Source organism: Vulpes vulpes, chromosome 15 (assembly GCF_048418805.1).
Source record: "Vulpes vulpes isolate BD-2025 chromosome 15, VulVul3, whole genome shotgun sequence".
Taxonomy (NCBI): Eukaryota; Metazoa; Chordata; class Mammalia; order Carnivora; family Canidae; genus Vulpes; species Vulpes vulpes.
The window spans coordinates 114296547-114319576 of NC_132794.1; the positions used below are offsets into that span (position 1 = coordinate 114296547).

General features: G+C 45.1%; 1 protein-coding gene across 1 annotated transcript in view; it reads right to left on the reverse strand.

Moving 5' to 3' along the window:
* MKI67 (marker of proliferation Ki-67) overlaps positions 1-14706 on the reverse strand; it is a 29124-nt gene extending 14418 nt beyond the window's left edge. Inside the window, exons 1-9 of the mRNA XM_072740416.1 lie at positions 14573-14706; positions 13994-14173; positions 10424-10502; positions 10211-10326; positions 7109-7175; positions 4972-5017; positions 3366-4445; positions 1798-1967; positions 165-486 (exon numbers count right to left, since the gene is read on the reverse strand). Coding sequence (XP_072596517.1) covers positions 165-486; positions 1798-1967; positions 3366-4445; positions 4972-5017; positions 7109-7175; positions 10211-10326; positions 10424-10502; positions 13994-14085 — 1972 coding nt within the window. The 5' untranslated portion in view covers positions 14086-14173; positions 14573-14706. The remainder of the gene's footprint in view (positions 1-164; positions 487-1797; positions 1968-3365; positions 4446-4971; positions 5018-7108; positions 7176-10210; positions 10327-10423; positions 10503-13993; positions 14174-14572) is intronic.
* Positions 14707-23030: the final 8324 nt, after the last annotated feature.

Below are 23030 nucleotides of genomic sequence, written 5' to 3' on the forward strand. Positions count from 1 at the left end.
CGTCACCCATTCACCCCCACCCCCCACCCGCCTCCCCTTCCACCACCCCTAGTTCGTTTCCCAGAGTTAGGAGTCTTTATGTTCTGTCTCCCTTTCTGATATTTCCAAACCAGCATCCATGAGAACATTTACCTTAAGACCTAACCTGCTAACACAACACTCACCAATTAAATTAGCTTCCGAAGCACCACTCCTTCTTCTGGAATAAATCATCTGCAAGATTTCATGTTGGCTTCGATCGATGGAAGTTCTCTTTGAAGGCAAGTTGCCGCTCCTCCTCCCTCCCCTCTTGGGAATATCTGTGTGATGAGGAGATTTGCTGCGCCCGGGGACCGAGGCTACCTTGCATGACCTACGGCGTGTGTCAGTAGCAACTGGAGAAGTTTGCGTAGGATCACGAGCTGGAGATCCCTTACGCTGGGGTTGTACGGTCACTTCCAGTTGGTTTTCTGAAGAATCTTCTTTTCCTGATGGTGGAGGGCACTCCTGATGGGATTTAAATGTTCATAAGAAAGTTTACCACCAAGGGAACATCTCTGTGGTGAAAACCCTCCCCAATGAAGAAGTTTAGCTGTTTAAAGCACCAAAACGTTTCAACCACTGTCTGTCAAGTGTCAGGTAGAAACGGGAGTCTGTGCCCCCTGCTTTAAGAAAAAAAGGATGGAGAGAAAAAACAGCAAATAAATCTTAATTGGGGTAATTCGGAAAAAGTGGAAGGAATCTCCTAAGGAGTGACCAGTGAGCCTGCTCTCATCTGAATTGGCAAAGAGCACATCTGTGGGTGTTTAACCCTGGTTGGTCTACACAGGAAGGAAGGCTGCTCATTTCTGGGAGCCAGCACAAAAAGATTTGGTATGAACAGAAATTAAAGACTGCCCAGGACCACTGATGGGGATGAGCTGTGGGGCCATACCTCTCTAGAGACCTAAAGTCAAGAGGACAACACAGTCTAGGGTAGGTGAATGAAAATTCTGAGTAGATGATGGTCAAAATCACTGGTGTGTTGCCATCCAAGACTTTCCTTTACACCTTATACACCTTATAATTCTAAAAGAAAAAAAAAAAGCCTTATGGTTATGTGTCATGAGGTCTCCAGTTTCCTTGTAATTGCTAGTGTTTTTATTAAAGACTTTATTGATTTATTTAGAGAGAGAGAGCATGCAAGAGAGCACCAGAGGGAGGGAGGGGGAGAGGAAGAGGGAGAAACTCAAGCAGACTCCCCAGCTGAGCAAGGAGCTGGGCAGGCTCGACATCATGACTTGAGCTAAAAATCAAGAGTCGGATGCCTAACTGACTGAGCCACCCAGGTGCCAGTGTAATTGCTTGTAAAACCCTCGAGGGGGATGCTTGGATGGCTCAGCAGTTGAGTGTCTGCTTGGCTCAGGGCATGATCCTGGGATCTGGGATCGAGTCCCACATTGGGCTCCTTGCATGGAGCCTGCTTCTCCTTCTGTCTGTGTCTCTGCCTCTCTCTCTCTCTGTGTCTCTCATGAATAAATAAATGAAATCTAAAAAATTAAAAAATTAAAAAAAAAAATAAAACCCTTGAGGGATCACCTGTAAGCCTGGCTGGCCTTAGGAAGCCCCTGCAGGAGAAGGCAGCCCTGAGGGCTCACCCGTGCTCAGCCACCTTAGAATTGTGCTAAGGAGCCCCGTGAAGGAGCTGTCCTTGACACACATATATATTTTACTTTTTTATCAGAAAGAAAAAGGGTCTTCATAATAATTGTACCAGTGGGGGGCATTTGGAAAGGCTGTGTCACAGGGATGAGTGAGAATGTTGGTTGCCCAACATACCTTGATGATTTTCTTCAGGACAGGTGGGGTGTGGCTTACAAGAGACCTTCTTGGTGTTTCTCCTCTCTTGAGAGGCGTGTTAGGAGGTAAGTTTTCATCAAATAACTCCGGTTTCAGGCGACCACCAAAGGAGACCCGCCTTCTTTTCAGGGGTATTCCCTCAATCTTATCTAAAGTAACGAATACAAAGGAGGAGAAGGAATGAAAGACATACGCTCAGGACTTGTCTCAGGTTGCTGTTAAAGACAAACCACAGGTGAAGTCCCCCGAAATCTAACACCACAGCATTTCACCCCTTTGTCCTGCTGAGAATCCGGAGCTGCTTCAAGAGCTCAGGAGAGACCCAGGGACAAATCAACAAAAACGTCAAGTCCCGGCTGGATAGGACAAAGATTTCCTATAAAAGGGTGAAAAACCCTGTGTGGACAGAGGTTGATAAAGGGATTGGTCTGGACTGGTGTTTTCTACTTCTCAACAGAGATGGATGTTTCTACAGTGACCTGAGAGGGCTTTTTCAAAAGACTTGTGTGAACTCGGGCTCACCCAGACCTACCTAGTGAGAAGTCATGAACTTGAAAACCTCTCCAAGTGACTCAAACAGGCAATTCACGGAGTCCACCACACATCCTTATGAGCCAGCCCTCGACATAAATCCCTGGTCTGAGGGATGCCCTTTCTGAGACTCGGGGACATGTGATGGATACGTGCGGGTCTGATTTCAGAGAGTCGCACACCTTGCACGTGGGCCCTCTGCCGAAGGGGCCCAGGCAGTAAGCCTGCTACTTCAGAACACCCACAGAGCCTCCCCCGCCGAAAAGCACGGGAGAGAGCCCAGGAGGTACCAAGCCTCCTCCAGAGGCCAGAGCTCTGTAACCCACTGTGTGACGTAAGGCTGTCAACTCCCTATTTGCAAGAGGGAAATGACAGGAACGTCCATCCTGTGGGCACCCCCGCTGCCTGCATAGACCATCAAGTGTGAATGCCTGATGCATTCTGTCACAGGAATTTATATGAAACACTGGACTATCTATGTGTCGATGCATGGGCTGCTAGTATATATGACATCATATGTATATGAATATTTATGTGTAATCCTCCTACGCTAGTAGGAGACCTTGAGAAATACCCGAGATACCCCATATTTTAACAGTTCCAAGGGATTTCCCTGGACTTCATTCAAAGGAGCAAACTCCTAGGATACAGGTGCATATGGTTCAGAATTAAAACCTTTGTGAAAAGCAATTACGCTTATTAGGCTTATCTTCCTTCCTATCTTCCTATAGGTGGAGAGAAAATCCAACATGTCTTTGGATCCCCTTGAGATCCCTGGCTGTGTTCCTCCTGGACAACCCACACTTCCTCTGGAGCCCCTCGTTACAACTCTCCAGGATGAGCCCATCAGAGTAGATAGGCACACATGGCTGCCTCATGAGCGCACCTCCACACCTCACAGACTGTCCACCACAGTGAAGCCACTACCGAGCGAAGGAAGGCCTCATGAATTCATATCTATATACGAGGTAGGTGTGAGCTTGTGGGGGAAAATAAATGCAGTTAGGTAAACTTACTATTGGAGTCACCAAAGTTGCTGGTATCAACTGAACTATGACCAGGTAACCCAGAGCACGTGTGCCCAGCTGTGGCGCCCACTTTCTCAGGTTGGTGGACGGAAACTCCTTGAATCTTCCTTTCAACTTGAACGGGCAACGGAGCCAAAATAGTGTGATTCTGGGTTTCTGTTTCTGCGGTAAGAATGTCCACACTGGGAGGAACACTCCTCCTCTTTTTGGAAAAGAGTTTTTCTGGTGTATCTTCAAAATTATCAGCATTTTCAACTTTAGCGGGTGTTTGATTTCTGGCTAAGAACTTCCTAGGAGTAAACGTTTCGTTCTCTGTCCCGAAGCCTTCCCTCTGATCCAGATTCATGGATTCACTTCCACTGGTAACACTCATGTCTTCACTCCGACGTTTTCGGGAGGAACTGTGTGGGGAACGTTGGGCCAGGGTCTTGGCTCTTGTCATCTCCTTAGGAGGGATGCTGGGACTCATGGCCTCCTTGGGATTCTGAGCAGCGTCCTCATCGTTTCTCCTGTCTTCAGTCTGGCTAATTCCTTGTTTCCCCAAAGCAGAGTCTGCCTTGATTTGGGTGAATCGGCCCGATCTGGGTCTGGATTTAAGGGAGAGCGGGACTTGTGTTCCCTCTTGTAAACCACCAGAACATTCATTCTCCAGGGCAGGATGACTCTGTGATCCTGATTTTTTACTGCTCTGCAGAACATTTCTTTTTTCTGATCTCACATCAAACTCTTCCTTCATTGACACATAAAGCTTCCTAAAGGGAGACTCATGGTTTTCGCTATTCTCAAGACACCTTGTAGAGGGGAAAGACTTCAATTTTCTGTTACAGCTCACTAAGGGAACGCTGGAATCTTCCTGATAATCCCTAGCTGTAGGATCTGTCACATTTCTGTAGTTCTCTCCAGGCGGTTCTGAGGAATGAACAACATCAAGAGTTTGGCTGGCAACATGATCTCCAGAGCCATCCAAGACTGTGCTGGCTGCTTTGCCATTCTTCACGTGCACCAGAGGACTTCCTGAAACATCTTCAGAGACTTTTGAACGGGCACTGGGATCTTGAACTTTCCCATCTTGGCAATGAGTTATGAAACAAGAAACAGAAAGTTCTTAATGAAAAGTTCTGTACTTATTGAACAGAAAGTTCTTAGTCTCAATGATTAACATTGTGCAGTATTCAAATGTTAAAATAGTTTCAAAGTGTCTTATAATCTAGCTTTTCACTGAGCCTACATATTACTTAAGGCCCAAAAAGCATGACAAAAGCATTCTGATACTCGAATTATGATACAAACAAATAAGTCACATCAGCCTCCTATAACCAATACGAGGGATCACATGCTATTACTCCACGAAATTCAACTGACCGCTGTGTTATTTATTTATACCTGGACACTCCGATAAGCATGGTGCCCTATACCTCACTTGAGGAAAAAGTTAACTTAGCGTCTGCCTATCTGTTACGTTAAGTAACACAACTTCCTAACTTATATGAACCTTGATGTGGAATGTTTGTGTTCTTATTGTCTCTTCCTTGCCCTGACACTACACGGAGATCTGATCTTGCAGGATCCAGAATAAAACCAAAAAACTACTAACCAGGATCAGAAGAGAAGCTAGATCTGGAGACCCGAAGCAGAGATTCCTGTGAATTGGCAAAATACAAACAGCGATTTAGGTGTTTTTTTTTCAAATACCAACAGTCATATTTATGAAAATATTCTTGCTATGGATGCTCTTCCTTGCCAGACTGCTCTTATAGGAATTTTAGAGACTTTGAGAAATGAGCCAAAGACATTCAGGGACAAGTGCTCACAAGACAAGTATTTCTTAGCTGATTTTAAAAACAAACTTGAAGCTCCAAATTGTATAAATGGAACCTCAGTTGAGTTTTCCTAATTTCCTCAAACTTCTTTCTCATCACCATATGAAAGAACCAAAGCTAAAATTAAACGTCACCTACACTGGGCATCTGTGAACTTTACAAGGGTGCAGAATTACTGACTTAAGATTTAGCCTTATCAGAAGAGGCTGCAGGACCTGTGAGTGAGCTGGGGCCCCCCCTTTGGCCTGTTTGCTCAGGCTGGCAGGTGCAGCCAACAGCCCGGATGTTCAGGCGAAAGTGAAACCAGCAGGCCACAGGCGCCGCACCCTCTGAGCACAGCAATCGGCTCCAATGTTCTGACCTGGCCCCCAACAGCTGTCTTCACAAACTGTCAGGAAATTTTTTAGGGGGCTAGGAACAACCACAGAATAACAGCGACAAGGTATAAAATTTCAATGCTGCTTCAAAGAAGAAAAACTATCTCATCTGAATTATTATGGGGGAAAAAAATCACAAAATATATCCAAAAGCAAATAACTTCTTTCTTCAATCAATTTCAGATTTCTTGGAATCTAACACGTTGTTTCTCAAACTCGCCAGGTGAGGGATCAGTTTCTAATTTCTAATTAGAAGTGGGCCAATTTTAGGACTAAACCACAAAAATGAATTAAAATGTAAAAAATGTATACAAAATATAATCATATAAGCCCGTTTTTTGTAATGTCATATTCCATAGACATAAAAAAAAAATCACTGTCAAACACGTTCTAAGTATTCAGTTTCAATATTGACTTTATCACAACCCAGACAATCCTATCACAATAGGCCATTGAGACCACTTCTAACTTGAAGTCCAGCTTTTTGGTTGGTGCCCTAATACCTACCAACAAAGTAGGTAGAAAACCTCAAAAGGTAGCAAAAGGTAGCTTTCCCCCCAAAGCCGATGAGGGGCAAGGTCACCAACAAGGCCATTCCTCTAGGGAGGAAGCAGCACCTTGCAGGAGCAGAGATCTCTAGTTGAAGGCCCTCCTGCTAATTTCAGATGCAAGTACAATATGACTTTTTAAGCCAGTGAATTACGGCCTGGTCACAGGAGACCAGCTGGGGTAGCTCATAAAGGATAGAAATTCTCAGGACATGTCCTACTAAGTCTCCAAGGATAGGGACAGAATTGCATTCTGATAAGCCGCACTGTTCGGCTAGACATAGGTAATAAGATTCTCTTCTCACATGACACAGTGCGTAACACTCCCCCAGTGGCATGGGTTGTCTCTCCATCAAAATTAGAAAGCATGCCTGGTACTCACAGCTCTGATGTGATCATCTCAGATGCACTGAAATGGAGGAGTACAATAACCGGAAGATAACACGAGCCACTAATCTAGTTCCTAGATTTTTTTTTCTTTAAGATTTTATTTATTTATTTGACAGAGAGAGAGAGAAAGAGCACACGCAGGGAGTGAGGGGCAGAGAGAGAGCAGCAGGCTCTCCACTGAGCAAGAAACCTGACACGGGGGCTCAATCCCAGGACTCTGGGATCATGACCTGAGCCAAAGGCAGATGCTTCACCCAATGAGCCACCCAGGCGGCCTAGTTCTCAGATTTTAGTTCTATGTGATGGGCTGTCCTAACTAAAGGTTTGCAAGAAGAGCAGATTGTGAGATACTCCAGAAGCCTTAGGACCAAAGTGTAAGACTCACTTAGTCCTCTCATTGTGAAAATAAAAAGCATAGTTGTAAATTATTCCGCTATGTCTAAGTTCAACTTGTTTAAGACCTCAGGCACATGTCCGTCTCATAACTGGCAAGTCACCCTCCCTTGTGAGACACCATTCATCGACGTGCATATAAATGATCTCACGCTGTCATGCAGAAGAATCAGAGCCCAAAGTTGGATAATACCCCCCATCACCTGTTTGCGTTTTCGTCCCAGGCATTCAGTTGACTTGCTTCCATTCTGATGAATTTCGTTTTCATACCTGAAGTGCACAGAAGGACAGATACATACTCAGATTCAAGATCTGTAACTCACGGTAAAGCCTCCTTATCTGATTAATGTCCAAGGAGCAAGGAACAAATTGCAGGTTTTATTCAAGATCATAACCTTTTTCACGAAAATAAATGTAGAGTGAGAAAAGATCTTACACCGAAAACTTTGATACGTTGCCTCAAATTTCTTTTGGAACGTTACTGTCGGAGGCTGGGACCCAGATTAATTTCTGAACACTGACCAGCTAGTTGTGTGATTTCAACAATATCTGCGCACCTCCTATGTGAGAACCTACTGACTACGAGAGCCAACTAGATTTCCACCGATGTATATCCATGGAAATCATCTGAGGCCTTGGAAGGTCACCCAGGGAGCCCAGCAGCACCTGAGGCCTGAGGCACGTTGTGATGTCACCTACTGCAGGGTCACCGCAGAACCACCATGTACCTTAGGGTCACGGTGACCTTCTCTTTCCTGCCTACTGCATCTGTATCTGAAGAAAGACTGGCACATTCTTGACTATGTAGACAGACGTAGCAACATACCCAGTCCTTTTACTGGACCTGGGCACAATTCAGAGAACAACCTTCTATGGGTATAGTGAACCTGGCCTTAGTGAGGTGACCCGAAACAGCCGGCTGTCTGGAATTAGTTCTCATGGTCACAGAGATCATAGTTAAGTCCTTCTTCCTAAGACTCCTTCCCAACTCTTATGTTGGAGATATTGAATTATCTTAATTAATCTCAATCTGAACAGCATCTCATTTTGGGGAACACATTCTGATCTCCATTCCACATCAAATACTTCCTTCCTAGAAGTCTGTTCGAGAAGCATGCCCTTGATAAATGAAGAAGGCAAATTCACAAGAAGCACAGAGAAAGAAATGACCGATTGAACAAACAGAAAATATCTCTTTAATGCGACCGGAGGTAATGAGGTTGGCACTCCATTTGGCAGCATGAATGACCAAAGGGACCTGACTATGTGATGCCTATGAGAGACACAATGAACAATCGATGGCACCTACGGGATGAACGTGGCAGGACGGGAGAGGACACGCCATGCAAACAGTAGCCAAAAAAGAGACGGGGGGGGGGGGGGTTACACTAACGTCAGACAAAATATATTTCAAGATAAAAACTGTTCATGGACACCAAGCATATTTTATGATGATAAAAAGATCAACCTATCCAGAAGATAAACCAATTGTAAAGTAACGTGGGTGGAATAGCTGGTTCCAAGAGACAATCTAAACCTTAAGGATTATGAAAAGTTGAAAACAACGTGCCAGAAAATATGATCGTATGCAATCACTGATAAAGAGCATTACTAAAGCTACAGAGCATCTCAGAAAGATAAGAGATAGAGCTTCATCCACCTGGAGAGAATTCTAAATTTCAACACACAGTCTAGCCTCAGCATATAGAGAGCAAAAACAGAAGAGCTTAAAAAAACAGAGAAAAAAAATCATCAATGTGTGATTTCGACCTACCGGCCTGAGTAAGAATCAAGGGGTAAATCACTGATTCTAGAGCTGGGGAGTTGAATCTAATGGACATAAATGGACAGAACATAGCACCTGGGAGCACATTCGTTTCAAACACACAGGAGAAATCAGCACAAAAGTCACAAAGCAAGCCGCTGGTCATCTGGTCATAAAGCAAGCCCCTGACTCACTTCAAAAACTGGAAATTCCCTAAATGTCCGTCCAGAATGAAAAAATTATGTATAATTGTGTATGTAACTGTGACATTACTTCAATGAGATACTTATGATGCAGCAAGAAAGAACAAACTGGGACATCCACGGTCTGCATCTCACCAGAAGTCAGTTACAAGTATATTCTTCATTATTCCAAATTTATGGAGTTTTAACAAAGACAGACAAAACCATAGTGGTTAGAGATGCATGCTTAGGTAGCCAAATTCCAAAGACTTTATGTTATAAGAAAAGCCACTCAGGTGGTTTACTTGGTGAGGGAAGGAAGTAGTGATTAGCAGACATATTAAGAAGGTTCTGGGTGATATGTATGGCTTGGGCGGTGTATTAGTTTGCTAGGGCTGCTGCAACAAGATGCCACACACTGGTGGCTTCAACACGGAAATGTATTTTCTCACAGTTCTGGAGGCTGGAAGTCCAAGATCGAGGTGTTGGCGGGGCTCCTCCCTCCTGAGGCCGCTCTGCTGGGCTTGCTAGGGCCACCCCTCCGAGCACCTGCTCCCTTTCTTCTGTGTCCTAATCTCTTCTTACAAGGACATCAGTCAGATTGGATTAGGGCCCGCCCTAAGGCCTCGATTTGGCTTAATCACCTCTTTAAAGACCCCGTCTCCAAATATAGTCATATTCTGGGTGCTGGGGGTTAAGCTTTCAACATAGGAAATGCGAAGGGGCACAATTCAGTGCATAATGGATGATAATCACCACGGTGCTCACTCCACCATAAGCTGAGTGGACATCTGGTGTCTTTCCCCATGAGCCTCTTCTACTTTTTTTTTTTTTTAAAGATTTTATTTATTCATGACAGACGAGAGAGAGGCAGAGACACAGGCAGAGGGAGAAGCGGGCTCCCTGCAGGGAGCCCAGGACCCTGGGATCATGCCCTGAGCCAAATGCTGACACTCTACCCCTGAGCCACCCAGCTGTCCTGCCCTTTTAAAGATTTTATTTATTCAGTCTTCTACTTTAAAATGAAACCAAAACTGAAAAATTATATGGTTTCACAACACTTGCAACAAAATAAACCCCACAAGGATCTGGTCACCCCTCTTTGGCTCCACTGGGGGCACTCAGATCCTCCAAGGGGATCACACGAGCCCCAGGTGTCATTCCTTCTATACCCAGGTGACTCCAGACTGAGAACCAGTGGGGAGGGGCGACCTCAAGCACTCTGACGTCATCAGCATGAGAGGCGGCCTCTAGTGCTCTGACATCATCAGCGTCACAGAAAAATCCCAGAAGTCTAGTTTTGGAGCGTCAGAAGGTCTGCTTATGCCGAGAATGACTAGTTTTTAGTTCTCACCCACCTGAAAGATCGATCAACAATAGTGATCACATCTCCGTGCTTTAGTTGCACAGGCTCATCAATAGCACAGCCGTTCACCTGCGTCGGATTGCTGGAACTGAAATTAAACAATACCGCCTACAGAGGAGAAGAAAGGGGAAAATAGGTAATTGATGAATGGGTAAGAAGTGAAATGAAAACTTAAAAAATAAATTGATTTCAAACCCCCACTTACCTCCTGCCCACTGATTTCAATTTTGCAATGCTGTTTTGACACGACAGGGAGCTGGATACGAATGTCACATTCAATACCCCTTCATCGAAAGAAATTAAGAGTTTTAGGCCACTTTAATTTTTTTTTTTTTTAGAAATTCCATGAATGCTTTGAAATAAAACAGCATTTGACTACATGGTTGATCGATTAATGAAACGACAGAAAGGAAAAATAACCTGGGTGATAAGAGGACCTGTGCATTTTGCCAACAATTTTGACAAGTATCATATAAGCGACCATTTTAAATCTTTAAAACTTCGGGTACTTGAAAACGATTACAATGGAAAATATTAGAATACAAAACTGGATTGCCTTTTTACAGAAATGCCAATGCTTATAAAACCCAAATCAGGGAGTACTTTATACCAGTTTGGAGAAATGAATGGATTGTTGATACTCTGTACTTTTTTTCCCTATAAAAAAAGGTTCATGTGTGTTCATTTGTAACGTTATGTACGTTTAAAGGTGTAATCATCACTACACATGCTGTATTTTATGCTAACACCTGTCTATGCAGCAGCCTCTTCACATACAAAGACAATTACATCAGCACCTGTATCGTGGTGTTGTTCAAACAGTGAATGAATTATACATGCCTGCAGTTCGCCTGGCACACAGTCAGTGCCATTTACTCATGAGCTTTTTGTTTTTAAAACTACACTGTAGGGATCCCTGGGTGGCGCAGCGGTTTAGCGCCTGCCTTTGGCCCAGGGCGCGATCCTGGAGACCTGGGATCGAATCCCACGTTGGGCTCCCGGTGCATGGAGCCTGCTTCTCCCTCTGCCTGCTTCTCCCTCTGCCTGTGTCTCTGCCTCTCTCTCTCTCTCTCTCTCTGTGTGTGTGACTATCATAAATAAATAAAAATTAAAAAAAAATAAATAAAACTACACTGTATTAATGGATTAACAGATTCACAACTCTGTCATTAAAAACACGAATGCAAGCAACAAATAAGCATTATTAGATTCGACTTGTCTTCCCACACAAACAACATCAGCAGGAAGCACCAGAAGGGAGAATTTCCAAACCCATGTGCAAAACTAATCAAAATGCTCCTTAGTTAAGTTTCCTTAGGTCTCTGGTGTTACCTTTACTGTAAGTCTAAACAGTTATATACTCTCCTCTCCGTTCTCAATATACTATTCTAGAGCTACAAATATCTCTTTCTAGAACATATATAAAAGATGCAGTGGCTTAAAATAATTGTAGAACTGGAGGGCTCCCAAGGGCTGATAGACTCGGTTTGTGTGAGTGTGAGTGTGTGGTAAGTCTCTTTCCCTACGTGTTGCACAGTGTTCTTAGCCTTAGTGGACAAACAGCTTTAGGGGTTGCAGCCTAGGGTGGCGAGTAGATGGTAAAGGACAAAGCAGTATATTGGTAGCTGTAGACAGAGCAGTGCTAGCTCTGTCTGTCCATAGAAATAGAGGAATGGGCTCAGCCACAGAGATTTAAACTATCTGGTTGTCCCACACATTAACACAAAGTGGGGTTCAGATACACACTTGTATTTTGTTTTATGGTCTCCCAGCCTTTCCAGCCTGGGCACTTTTGGACAAAACTTCATCCTCCTTTGAGGTTTCGTTGTCCAATCTTTATTTCTCTACTTGCCTCATTCCATCTCTGAGCTTTGCAGGTAGCCAGATATGATTTAAAACTTCCGTTCTAAGGGGTTTCCTGTCATGGAGTCATTGGTTTGCAGGAGTAAGTCATGCTCTTTCTCTAAAGGGGTGTGGGGTGGTCATCCACAAGATTAGCTAAACTTAAGTTGTTAGAAGAATTTCTTGATTGGAAATTTTAGCTTTGAGATTTGTGGCTCTAGTTCCTAAAAGAACTTGGAGATGCTCCTCATGTGTCCGGCTACCACTCTGACTCCTTGGAACCCACCCATTCTTCCACTTTAAGAAAAAACAGGTCATAGTTGCAGAGGTCTCTGTATTTTGTATCTGCTTTTTTTGTAAGAAGTACTTCTCCCAAATAAAACAATTAAAAAAAATTAAAAAGAATATCTCTTTCTACCATGTCCTGTGACCAAACACTCTTGAATGGGTTTTAAATGATAAAATTCTGCATAAAAAGATATTTAATCACTGCTGTATAATAACCAGAATTACTGACACTTGACACCAAAATGTTTATTCTTTTTCCTTGGAAGAGAAAAGAAGCTATGGGAACTGAGCGGCTCATTTAAACTAAAGAAGAGAATTTGATTTTTAGGCAACAGAATATTCCAGCAAGAGGGAGAGACTATTGCATTAGAACTGAGAATTTGTGTGGCTGCGAACTGCCAACTAGAACCCCTATGGACCCATGGTTCTTCACCTCAGCACTATTGACATTCTTTACAGGAGGAGCTGTTCTGTACATTGTAGGCTCCTTAGCAGCATCCCCGACCTCTATTCACTGATGCCAGTGGCGTAAGATTCCCACATTGTGACATAGAAAAATGTCTCCAGACCTTGCCAGATGGCTCCTGCAGAGCAAAATAACCCTAGGCTGAGAACCACTGCTCTTCATGATTCCACACTCAACCCCAAGCATCTACTAGACACAGTCAACTACTGATCACCTCTTACTGTCAGACCTGTACCAGGCACTGAGTACATAATTATGAACCAGACAGTCCCTGTCCTTAGACAGCCCTGTAGTGGGGAGACACAACCAAAGACTCATCACCCTGCACGGTGTTAGGAAAGATAAGAGCAGTGTCCACCAAAGGCTTCTCTTTAGATGCCCTCTAATTGGATATCTGAAAGTTGGAAAGGTCTCACTCACGTAGGAGGATAGAGAAAACGTTCCAGTCAGAAGGTTTAAACTGGCTAAAAGCACCAAGATGAGCAGAAGCTTGGAATGTCTGAGTTAAGGAAGGTAGAACATGGTAGAGATGGGAGGATGGGGTGTGGGCAGATGTTGGTCGGGGTGCCACCTCACAGGGTTCCAGAGAGAGGGTGACTTATAATTTGTATGAGAAATCACATGTTAGAAACCGGGAGGAGGGTGCCTGTTATACAGGGACCCTGGTCATTTACCAACACCGACACAGGCCGGCAAAAAGAAAGAAGTTCTCGAAAACACTCCAGCAGGACTTCTCCTATTTTCATTTTTCCAAAAACCCAACAAGCCAAATACACAGCCTCCTTCCCTCGTTTGCTCAGCAGCGTCCCCCCACAGCCAAGGTGCACCAAGCTTGAAGGGGTTTCAGATGAACCCCATCTAAAGAATGCCTGAAGTGAATCAGGATTTGAGAATAATCTACATTTTTCTCCATTTAAATATTTTATCAAATCCATTTTAAAATGTGTTTGATTAAAAAAAAAAAAACAACACTTAACCATATACACATTGTTTTAAAAATTCTATTTCCTAATAAACAACTATGTTGATTAATAGATAAGAAAGTCCCCAGCAGTCTGTTAATCTGTGATTAAGATATTAAGGTTTTTTTATAAATATTTTATATGTATATATATATATTTATTTTTTTGGATATTAACATCTTTTATGCTAAATGGTCCACCCCTATGCCGGGCTCACCTTCCAAACAAGCAGGTGCTGAGGCTCAGTGGGAAGTGAGGGCCATCGACCCCACTCCTTTTGATGGTAACCAGGCGTCCTGTAGGACCCATTTTCTAAACAAGATGTTGAGTATGATCCAAACAGGAAGGTCAGGCATCAAAAAGTTCGCTGAAGCAAACTTACTGCAGAAACATGCCACTGAATAAGACAAAAACAAAACACGCGCGCGGGTGGGGGGGGGGAGAGTTACTCTAAAAGCAAAGAGCTAGGAAGTCACTTGTAAGTCACCAAATGGGCTCGCTTGTGCCATTCGCCATGCTCCTGCCACCCTGACCCACACTCAACTTGACCCCTAGGGGAGCCCCAGCCGGGCCCCGGGCTGCACGCCAGGCGCCCACAGCACCCAGTGCCCCCAAAGACCCGCGGCCGGGACCCTGCGCATCACCGTCGAGGCTCCCGGGAGCTCCCTGCGGACCCCCTGGCCAGAGCCCCAGCCGCGCCGCCGCCACCGGTTCCCGTCGAGCAGGCGTCCCCACGGCCCCGGCCCCCGGGCGCGCCCGCCTCCCCCGCCCCCGAGGCGCCCCAGCATCGGCTCACCCAGGACCAGTCGCCCGCACCGCCACCGGCGGATCCGCCGCTCCGCGAGACGCAAACCCGAGTCCTCACCGGGGAAAGCCCGCTGCCCGTTCCCCTGCGTCCACCGCCCGCCCCCTGCTCCGGGGACGGGGACCGCCCGCGGCCACCTCCGCCGCAGCCCTCACTCCCCCCCGCCGTCGCCCTCGCCGGCGACCAGGTGGCCCGGCCCAGCCGCGTCCGGGAGGTGGCGGCGTTAGCAGGTCCGCGCGTAAACCCGCCGCCGCCCGCCCGCCGCCGCCGCCGCCGCCGCCGCGCCCTCCCGATTCAAATGAAAACAACGATTCGAATTTGGCGCTAAGTGCTGTGATTGGACGCGGCGGCGGGCGGCTGACCAATGGGCAGGGGCGGGGGCGTGGCGGGGCGTGGCGGGGGCGTGGCTAGCGCGGCGCGCGCGCGCTCCTGGAGCCCGGAGGGCGGGGGGAGCTGCGAGTGCACCTGCGGGACCTGGGACCTCCCCGGGACCGTGTCCTGGTCTCCCTGCCGCAAGCCCCTCTTGCCGCCTTCCTTTTAAGGACAAACACAGGTGTACACGGTGTGTTTGTTACTCGTTGCCGGAAGGTTTAAAAATTGTGACGGCTTCCTGTATTGCCTCAAATATAACAATTATTATAAGCAATTTCTTGTTGTGCATGTTATGGTTCCCTTTCAAAAAAAAAAAAAACACACACACACACACTAAAAAGATCATGACCTGCACATTGTTCTGGACTTTGCATTCTTTGCTTAATTAATCCTGTGGATATTAACTTCCAGCATAACCTTCCCTTTTACTTTCTTTTTGATGGCTGCAGAGCATTCGGCTTCAGAAACCATAATTTAAAAAAAAAAAAAAGAAAGAAAGAAATCATAATTTCCTCAATCGCTATTATTGCTATGCGTTTAGGTTTAGGGTGTTTTCCTATTAGAAAAAAAAATAATCTCCAATTTAAAAAGCTTGTACATTACAAAATGGATGGTATCTAAAATAAGCACAGCATTTCTTTCTAGGGCCACCTGCCCGGTTAGGGGAGCTCCTGTGGACAAACATGGTGTGGACTGAATAGAGCCAGGAGACCCGGATGCCCATCCTGAACGTCACCTCCCCTCCCACCTCACCGGACAACCCATGGAGCTGCCTTTCTCACAGCATGGACTGGGGAGCCCTGAGGGTGTCTGAGATCCTTGCAGGGGGTTCAGGAGGTCAAAACCATGTTTGTAAGAACACCAGACTTTCTTTGTCCTTTTCACTGTCATTTGCTCAGGAGCAAAGGGTGGAGTTTTCCGAATACAGGAGCAAATGTGAGAAACAAGCTGTCTCACTAAATCAGGTGTTACAGATATTTGCAAAAATAGAAAATAATACCGTTCTTCTGGGTAATTAAAAAATAAGATAGATGTATTTCATAGAAATATGTTTTTATGTTAACAGGAAGTGGGTTCACCATTGCTTTAAGATGAATTGACAAATGAAGTTTGAACCTTTCTGCTCCTGAGTGCTCACTCAGTGATAGGCTGCCTTCCGGAATGAGGGAAAGCTCCTAGGAACGAGATATGAATGCACAGGACCTCCAACTCCTAATTGTCTGTGACAAGGCTGATGTAGGTAATTTAAATGCGTGGATGCTATTAACCTTCTTTAGGGGATTAGTTTCTATTTTCTCCCCCTTTACACCACCACAGCGAGCGCCTCTCCGAACAACCCCATAAAATGCTACTTTTGTCACTCTAATTACTGCTTGTTATCAGGGACGGCTCTGTGACCTTGCTGGAGCAGCCTAATTAGAACTGGGAGGTGCTAGGCTTCCTGTCAAATAATCTTACACGCACTCTGCAGTACATGGAATTAGTTCTCTAGAGAGAGCAAGAGTTACAGGAAGACCTAGGGGGTTGGCCAAGTGGTGGATCTCGGCCTGCGGGACCACCCTCTGTAAACTGTTGGATGGAATAGGTTAGCAGTGGGGCTTTCTGCTGGATTCGAAGCCTGGCCCACAACCTAAGACTTCACTGAAAACACAGACCTCAGTCCTGCGAGGAGCATCCCATGCCCCGTGTACAGGGCTGGCATCTGGGCCCCCAGTTCCAGCACAATCAGAGTCTCAAACAGAGTGTAGAATGGGGATCCTGTTAGAACAACGGGCACTCAAGACGGGCAAGAAAAGGCTTTGGCCTGAGGAATTTTCAGGGAATCTATTTCCGGATCCTCACAGTCCTCACCCACTCATGTCCAAACCCATCCAGGCCAGAAAGTGTCTCTAGGGGAGTTCCCTGCCCCCATCCCCCTGCTCCTTGCCACTTTGACTTGCCTGAAATTTACTTGGGGAATTGCACCAGGCCCCCAATAATGGACCCTTCAGCAATCCCCTTAACCTCTATGCCCATCCACCTGATTAGAGGGTGTGTTTCCAATAAATGGAGCATATGTTTAACTCCTGCCAGGACCTAACAGGTCCCACGTGCCCTTGGGCCTCCTGCCTCTTTGGCTATCTTATTCCCAGTCCCCTTCAGCGCCCTAGCCACCTGAGCTCCTCCTTCCTCAGAGGTGCCCAGACCTTCCAGCCAGAGGGCTGTGGATTTTGTCCCTCCCTCCCCCAACTTTTATGGGGGCGGGAAGGGGAGGTGAGCTTTGCAGAGTGGATGAACCACTCCCAAAGCAGTGGGTTGAAGAATCAGCCTGGAGAGGAATCTTCCTGGATGTGCCCAGACGAGTGAAGACATGCTCCAGCCAAGGGGGCTTTTCTACATCAACCGCAGGTACTCACACTTGACTAACCGGAGGAAAGGGGAACCAGAATGCTGATCTCTACTCTCTGAATTTAGGGAAAAGAAACTGGGACAGAACATGGGACTGAAAAACATGAAAGAAATATTGAAAAACCTTTTTTTATTAAGAAGCTAATCTTATAATGATGTCATTATAGAATACTTGGAAAATATACAAGTGTAGGAGGAAGAAAAACTTACCCCAATATGAACAAAGAAATCATGTTTTTGTCTGATGTTTATTTTGCATAATAAATATATCTGTGTATACAGATAACATTTTATTTCTTAGGCTTTCATTTATTGCTACCACGTAAGCATTTTCTCATTCATTCTTGGTGAGTATCACCTGGATAACCCTTTTTCAACTGTGTTTCAACATTTAGGTTTTTTTTTTCCCTTTTAATTAGTACAAATAATGCTGTGATTAATATCTGGAGCAGAAACCTTGTTTAGACATAACAGATGATGTTCTTAGTTTCTATCTCCCAAAATCTACTTGCTGGATCAAATAATATTTGCTTCATATCCTCTAACTGCCTGTTTTTCAAAGGGTTGTAACAATTTATCCACCCAAATCAGTGCTTGAGAAAGCCTGTATTATCACAGGCTCCTTGCATTCACATTTCAAATTCTCTGCTAACTTGATAAGCCAAAGACATCCAATTCGAACTTTAAAATTGCTAGTTAGATTGAACACTTTTCCTCACCTACTTAAACTTTTCATCTTTTTGGCTTTAGGGCAATAGTGTTTTTGTGCCCTTTCCCTAATTTTCTATTAATGTCCTAGAGTTTTCCTTATGGATTTATTTCACAAATATGTAAATTCTTGCTCTGCAGAATTAGTAGAATTTTTTTTTTGAATTAGTAGAATTTTTAAAGCCAGCCATAAAGCCAAAGAATATTTATGGCCAGTTGTTGGATTCCTTAGATAAAGGTGTGTAAAGAATAAAACTCTCTAGCTGTCTGAGAAAGTTCTATGTGTGGCTGACACACATGGTGGGGCAGGGGGAGCTGGGATTAACACAACAGCCATTGTCAGAGGTGAGTCCAAAGCTCACAGTGAAACCCCAGTCCTACAGGAGTAGTAGTACTGGGAACCCAAGGAACAGAGAAAGGAATTGTAGTGGGATCATAACAAAAGAGAGAATTACTTCCCTAGAAAATAATGAAAGCACACCAGGAAGTTAGGCTCATGGAGTAAAGAGATGGGCATGCCATGGGGTGAAGAGACGTCATGTGGGTCATGGAAAGACAAGATGGGATGCATGGCTGTGGTGCCCTAGCCTGACTTGGAGAAACTCCTGGGGATAAGCTTCAAATAACTGAAGACTGAGACGCATTTCATCAGTTTCAGTGCTGAGTATTAAATGTAAATTTAAATGCAGAACTAAGAGTAAATGATAGTTTGAAGAAAGGGGCTACTTCACATAGCGGGGATCTGCTGACGATAGAGGCAGAGCACAGGTGGGTAGAGGGAGAGACAGATGAAAAATAGTCTGCTCCCTGCTGACTTTTTAGGTATCAACTCTGAGTAAAAGAATGTTCTTTCATTTTTTTTAAGAATGTTCTTTCAAATTAAATATTGTGACAGAGAAGGTGTTAGCTGATTTTCAAGAATGCCCATATTAGGAGTGCCTGGGGGGCTCCATCTGTGAAGCATCTGCCTTCGGCCCAGGTCATGATCCCGGGGTTCTGGGATCAAGCCCCATGTTGAGCTCCCTGCTTGATGGGAAGCCTGCTTCTCCTTCTCCTTCTGTCCCTACCCCAGCTTGTGCACTCATGCTCTCACTCTCTCTCCCAAATAAATAATTTTTTTTTAAAAAAAGAAAGAATTTCCATATTAAGGAACCAGTGGACTAAAAAAGAAGAGACTAAGGAATTATATAGAGGCTTTAACATAAGTGTAACTGTCAGACCCTAGCTGCCAAAGTGCTTAAATACCCAAATACGCAGAAAAGAGAGTTAGAGAGCACAGACCACACAGCTGTGTCTGTTACCTTTAAACATACAACAAAATTGGCATAAAATATATCAACTGATTCAATATTAAATGGCCTTAATTAACCTATTAAAACAAAACGGTTTTAATGTTTCCATACATTGCTTTGGAATGACTGCCTCCAAACATTTTCAAATGCAAAAGATAAAGTGGAAAAAAGTTATGGGCAGCATGCAATGTTTATCTAAGAAATGGGCTCATGGATATGCATGTATATTTGCCTTTATTAAAAAGAAACAAACAAACAAAAGAAAAAAGAAAAAAAAGAAACAACAGGAAGACAAGCCATATAATGTAAAAATGATGGGGAAGGGACAGGGAGAGAAGCTAACTTCTCTGAATCCATCTTCTTTAATAGATTTGACTTTTGGATCATATTAATACTTATGTAAATACAAAGCCAATTAGGTCAAAGGGACAGAAACCTCGAAACATAGACGTTAAAGCAAAAGTAACTCTGTATCAGGCAGCAACACAGCCACACAGAAAACAATAATTCAAAGTTATTTATTTAAATAATAAATAATAATTTAATGGTATAACGCTTGATAATCATTCCCTAAGAATTAAATGGACCAATTATAATAGCAAGCAGTTTTCAACAGTTGTATTGGTTGAACCATCATTCTGGGCTGATATATAAGAGTAGGATGAAGCAAAGAAGGAATTTTGTGAAGACGACTAGGAAGTAAGCCTAAGAAAAAAGGGATATGAATATGAAACCCAAGAGCGAAGTGTTGTTTTTGGCTACCCGGCCAAAGCAGGAAGGGCCCTCACCGCAAATGTCGAGATGGAAGATGCTATGCCCACCCTCCAGAGGGTATGAAAAGGTTAGTGATGCACATAATTGAGGTCTCTGTAGGGAGCAGGGCAGGTCTGAGCTGGCTTCAGAGAGCAGGGACAGGACTGGCTAGGTTTTTGCTGCGGTCAGGAGGGGCTGGTGGCAGGGGCCTGGCTGCTTTGAAAGAGGAGGGGTCTTGGGCTTTCTCACCAGCTCGCCCAGACGTGGGGCAGACCTGGAGTCAGAGGTGAGGCTTCAAAGCTGTCAGCACTCACACATCAAAAAAATACAGCCTGACTCCTCATTACAGTAAGTAAATTTTGTTTTGTTTTGCTTTGTTTTAGAGAGGGAGGAGGGGCAGAGGGAGAGAGGGAGAGAATCTCAAGCAGGCTCCATGCCCAGAGCAAAGCCTGACATAGGGCTCGATCTCACGACCCTGAGATCATCCCCTGGGCTGAAATCAAGAGTTGGCTGCTTAACCGACTGAGACACCCAGGCGCCCGCGTTAAGTAAATTTTGAATTGGATATGTCAGTATGAGCTCACGGTGCGTTCTCTCTTCTAAAATTTAAAAGAAATGGGGCACCTGGCTGGCTCACTTGGTAGAGCATTCGACTCTTCATCTCGAGCTCTTGAATTTGGGCTCCATGCTGGGTGTAGAGATTACTTAAAAAATAATAAAATAAAATTTAAACAAAAAGTAATATTTCTTGATATATTCCCTGAAAAGACCTTGAACTTACCCCAAAGTTAGGAGTGTCCTTACTACCTAGATCGTGGCTGCTTCATATCATTTCCCACTGAAAGGAACCCAGGTTGCTGAAGAAATGCTAGACTCCATACCAGGGGCTAGGACGGTGGAGGATGACGCCGGGACATTTTGTCTCACGGAAGAGTGAGGATGTTCCTTGATGGCTACCAGGATGACGTCTAAAGGCCCCCAGAGCCAGTGGGAAGCCGCCCCCCCCCCCCCCCCCCCGCCCAATCCACAGAGGGGAAACTTTGATCTTCAGTAGAAAATCCAAAAAAACAAAAAACAAACCGCAGTGAATTGAAACATGTAAAATACACTGAAATTCCTCAAATTCACAATGACTCCCTAATAAAATGAAAGAAAAGTAACTGGCTGGACTCCTCCTGAGGATGGAAGGAAACCAGCCCATTCTGGCAAAGAAAGGGAGGAAATCAAGCTTTCTGCCTGCCTGCCTGCCTTGTGTGAACCCAGCCTCAGTGCAATCACACAGTGGGTTATGGAAAGTGTCTGTTTAGAGATGCAAACAGTAAAAGAATAAAAAAAAAAGAAAAGAAAAAAAAGAAATTGTCGCAGAAGATAACAATACACAAACCCTTAATGAACACCTACATCCAGGCAATGATTGCCAAGGGCTGCTCATCACAGCAGCCTCAGACGCTGAGCCTCACCTGCAGTGTGGACCTCTGTACGGATGGTCTGGAAAAAATACACTGGAGTAGGATTCAGCCCCCGGACGGAGATACCCAGTATATGGGAGACACACAGGACACGGAGCCATGAAGCAGCGCCAGGGAGGTGCCCCAGTGAAATCCAGATGCGGGCAACTCTACAGGACCATGACCATGGCTTCTTCAATGCGGTGCAAGGAAACAGAGAAAGAGGACCAGGGAACCTACACACTTAAGGAACAGATCAGAAGGTCTTGGGCTTCAGCCATGATGGAGTCAACTGGTTTTTAGACCTCCCACTGCCAACAATTATGAAACAGAACAAATCTGGAAGGCAGCTCTTTGCTGGAACTGGGCCACCACCCCCAGGCTGTTGATCTTGAAAGAAGGAAGCCCCTGATGTGAGCTCCATGCGCCAACCCCTGTTCCTGTGCAGGTGCAGGGAGAGGCAGCACGGCCCAGAGTGTCATCTCCTCGTGCAGAGGGAGCGGCTCTAGGGGTTTGGAGAGGCCAAGGAAGGTGGATTTGTAGGGCTCGGGACTGCCTTGGGCCCTCAACCAAAGGCTGGATCACACAAGCGCCAAGAAACTCCACAGGCCCTGGCAGGACACAGCCACGGTCTGAAAACTGTCCACCGAGCTGTCCGTATCCAAGGAAAACATCCTGTTAAAATCAGGATGAAGGAGACACTTCTAGATAAACAGAAACGGGGAGAACTAGAACTCCTTGCCAACACACCAGGGAAATGCAATTTCACACCAATCGAGATACCCTCGCACGCCCACCGACACAGCTAAAATTACAAAGAGCGAGCGCAGCAAGTGGGGCGGGCGGGGTGGGGGGGGGATGCGGAGCAAGTGGAGCGCTCAGCGCTGCTGGTGGGAACCCAAGTGGCACAACCATGCTGGAAGCTCCTGGGTGGATTCTCGTGCAGCTAAATATACGTGCTTCCCACCAGCCGGCGACTCCACAACTCGCAATCTGCCAAAGAGAAATGAAAGCATATTGCCACAAAAGGACTCGTATAAGCAGCTTTTTCATTGTATCCAGGCCCTGGGAACAATCCAACACGCATCAACAGGGTATTTCCTGACGGGATATGCTGTAGTATAAGCTGTGTTGTATTCACGGGGTGAATTACTACAAAGGAATGAAGAAGAAGGAGGTATTGGCATGTGGGACATTGCAGCTGAACCTCAACCATATTATCACATTACACGTTATGCGTAGACGGAGAGGAGTAGATATTGTGTGTCCGTGTGTGTGAATTTGTGGGACATCAGTGTCTCTGTGATGATAGAAGTCAGATCAGTGGTTTCCTGTGGGGCTGGGGTGGTGGTGGTGGTGGGGTTGTTTGCAAGGGGGCAGGAGGGGACTTTCAGGGATGATGGAAGCCTTGTATATTTTGATTAATGTCTTGATCACACAGGTGGGTTTTTTTTTTAATGTCATAACTCCTAGGATCATACCCTGAAG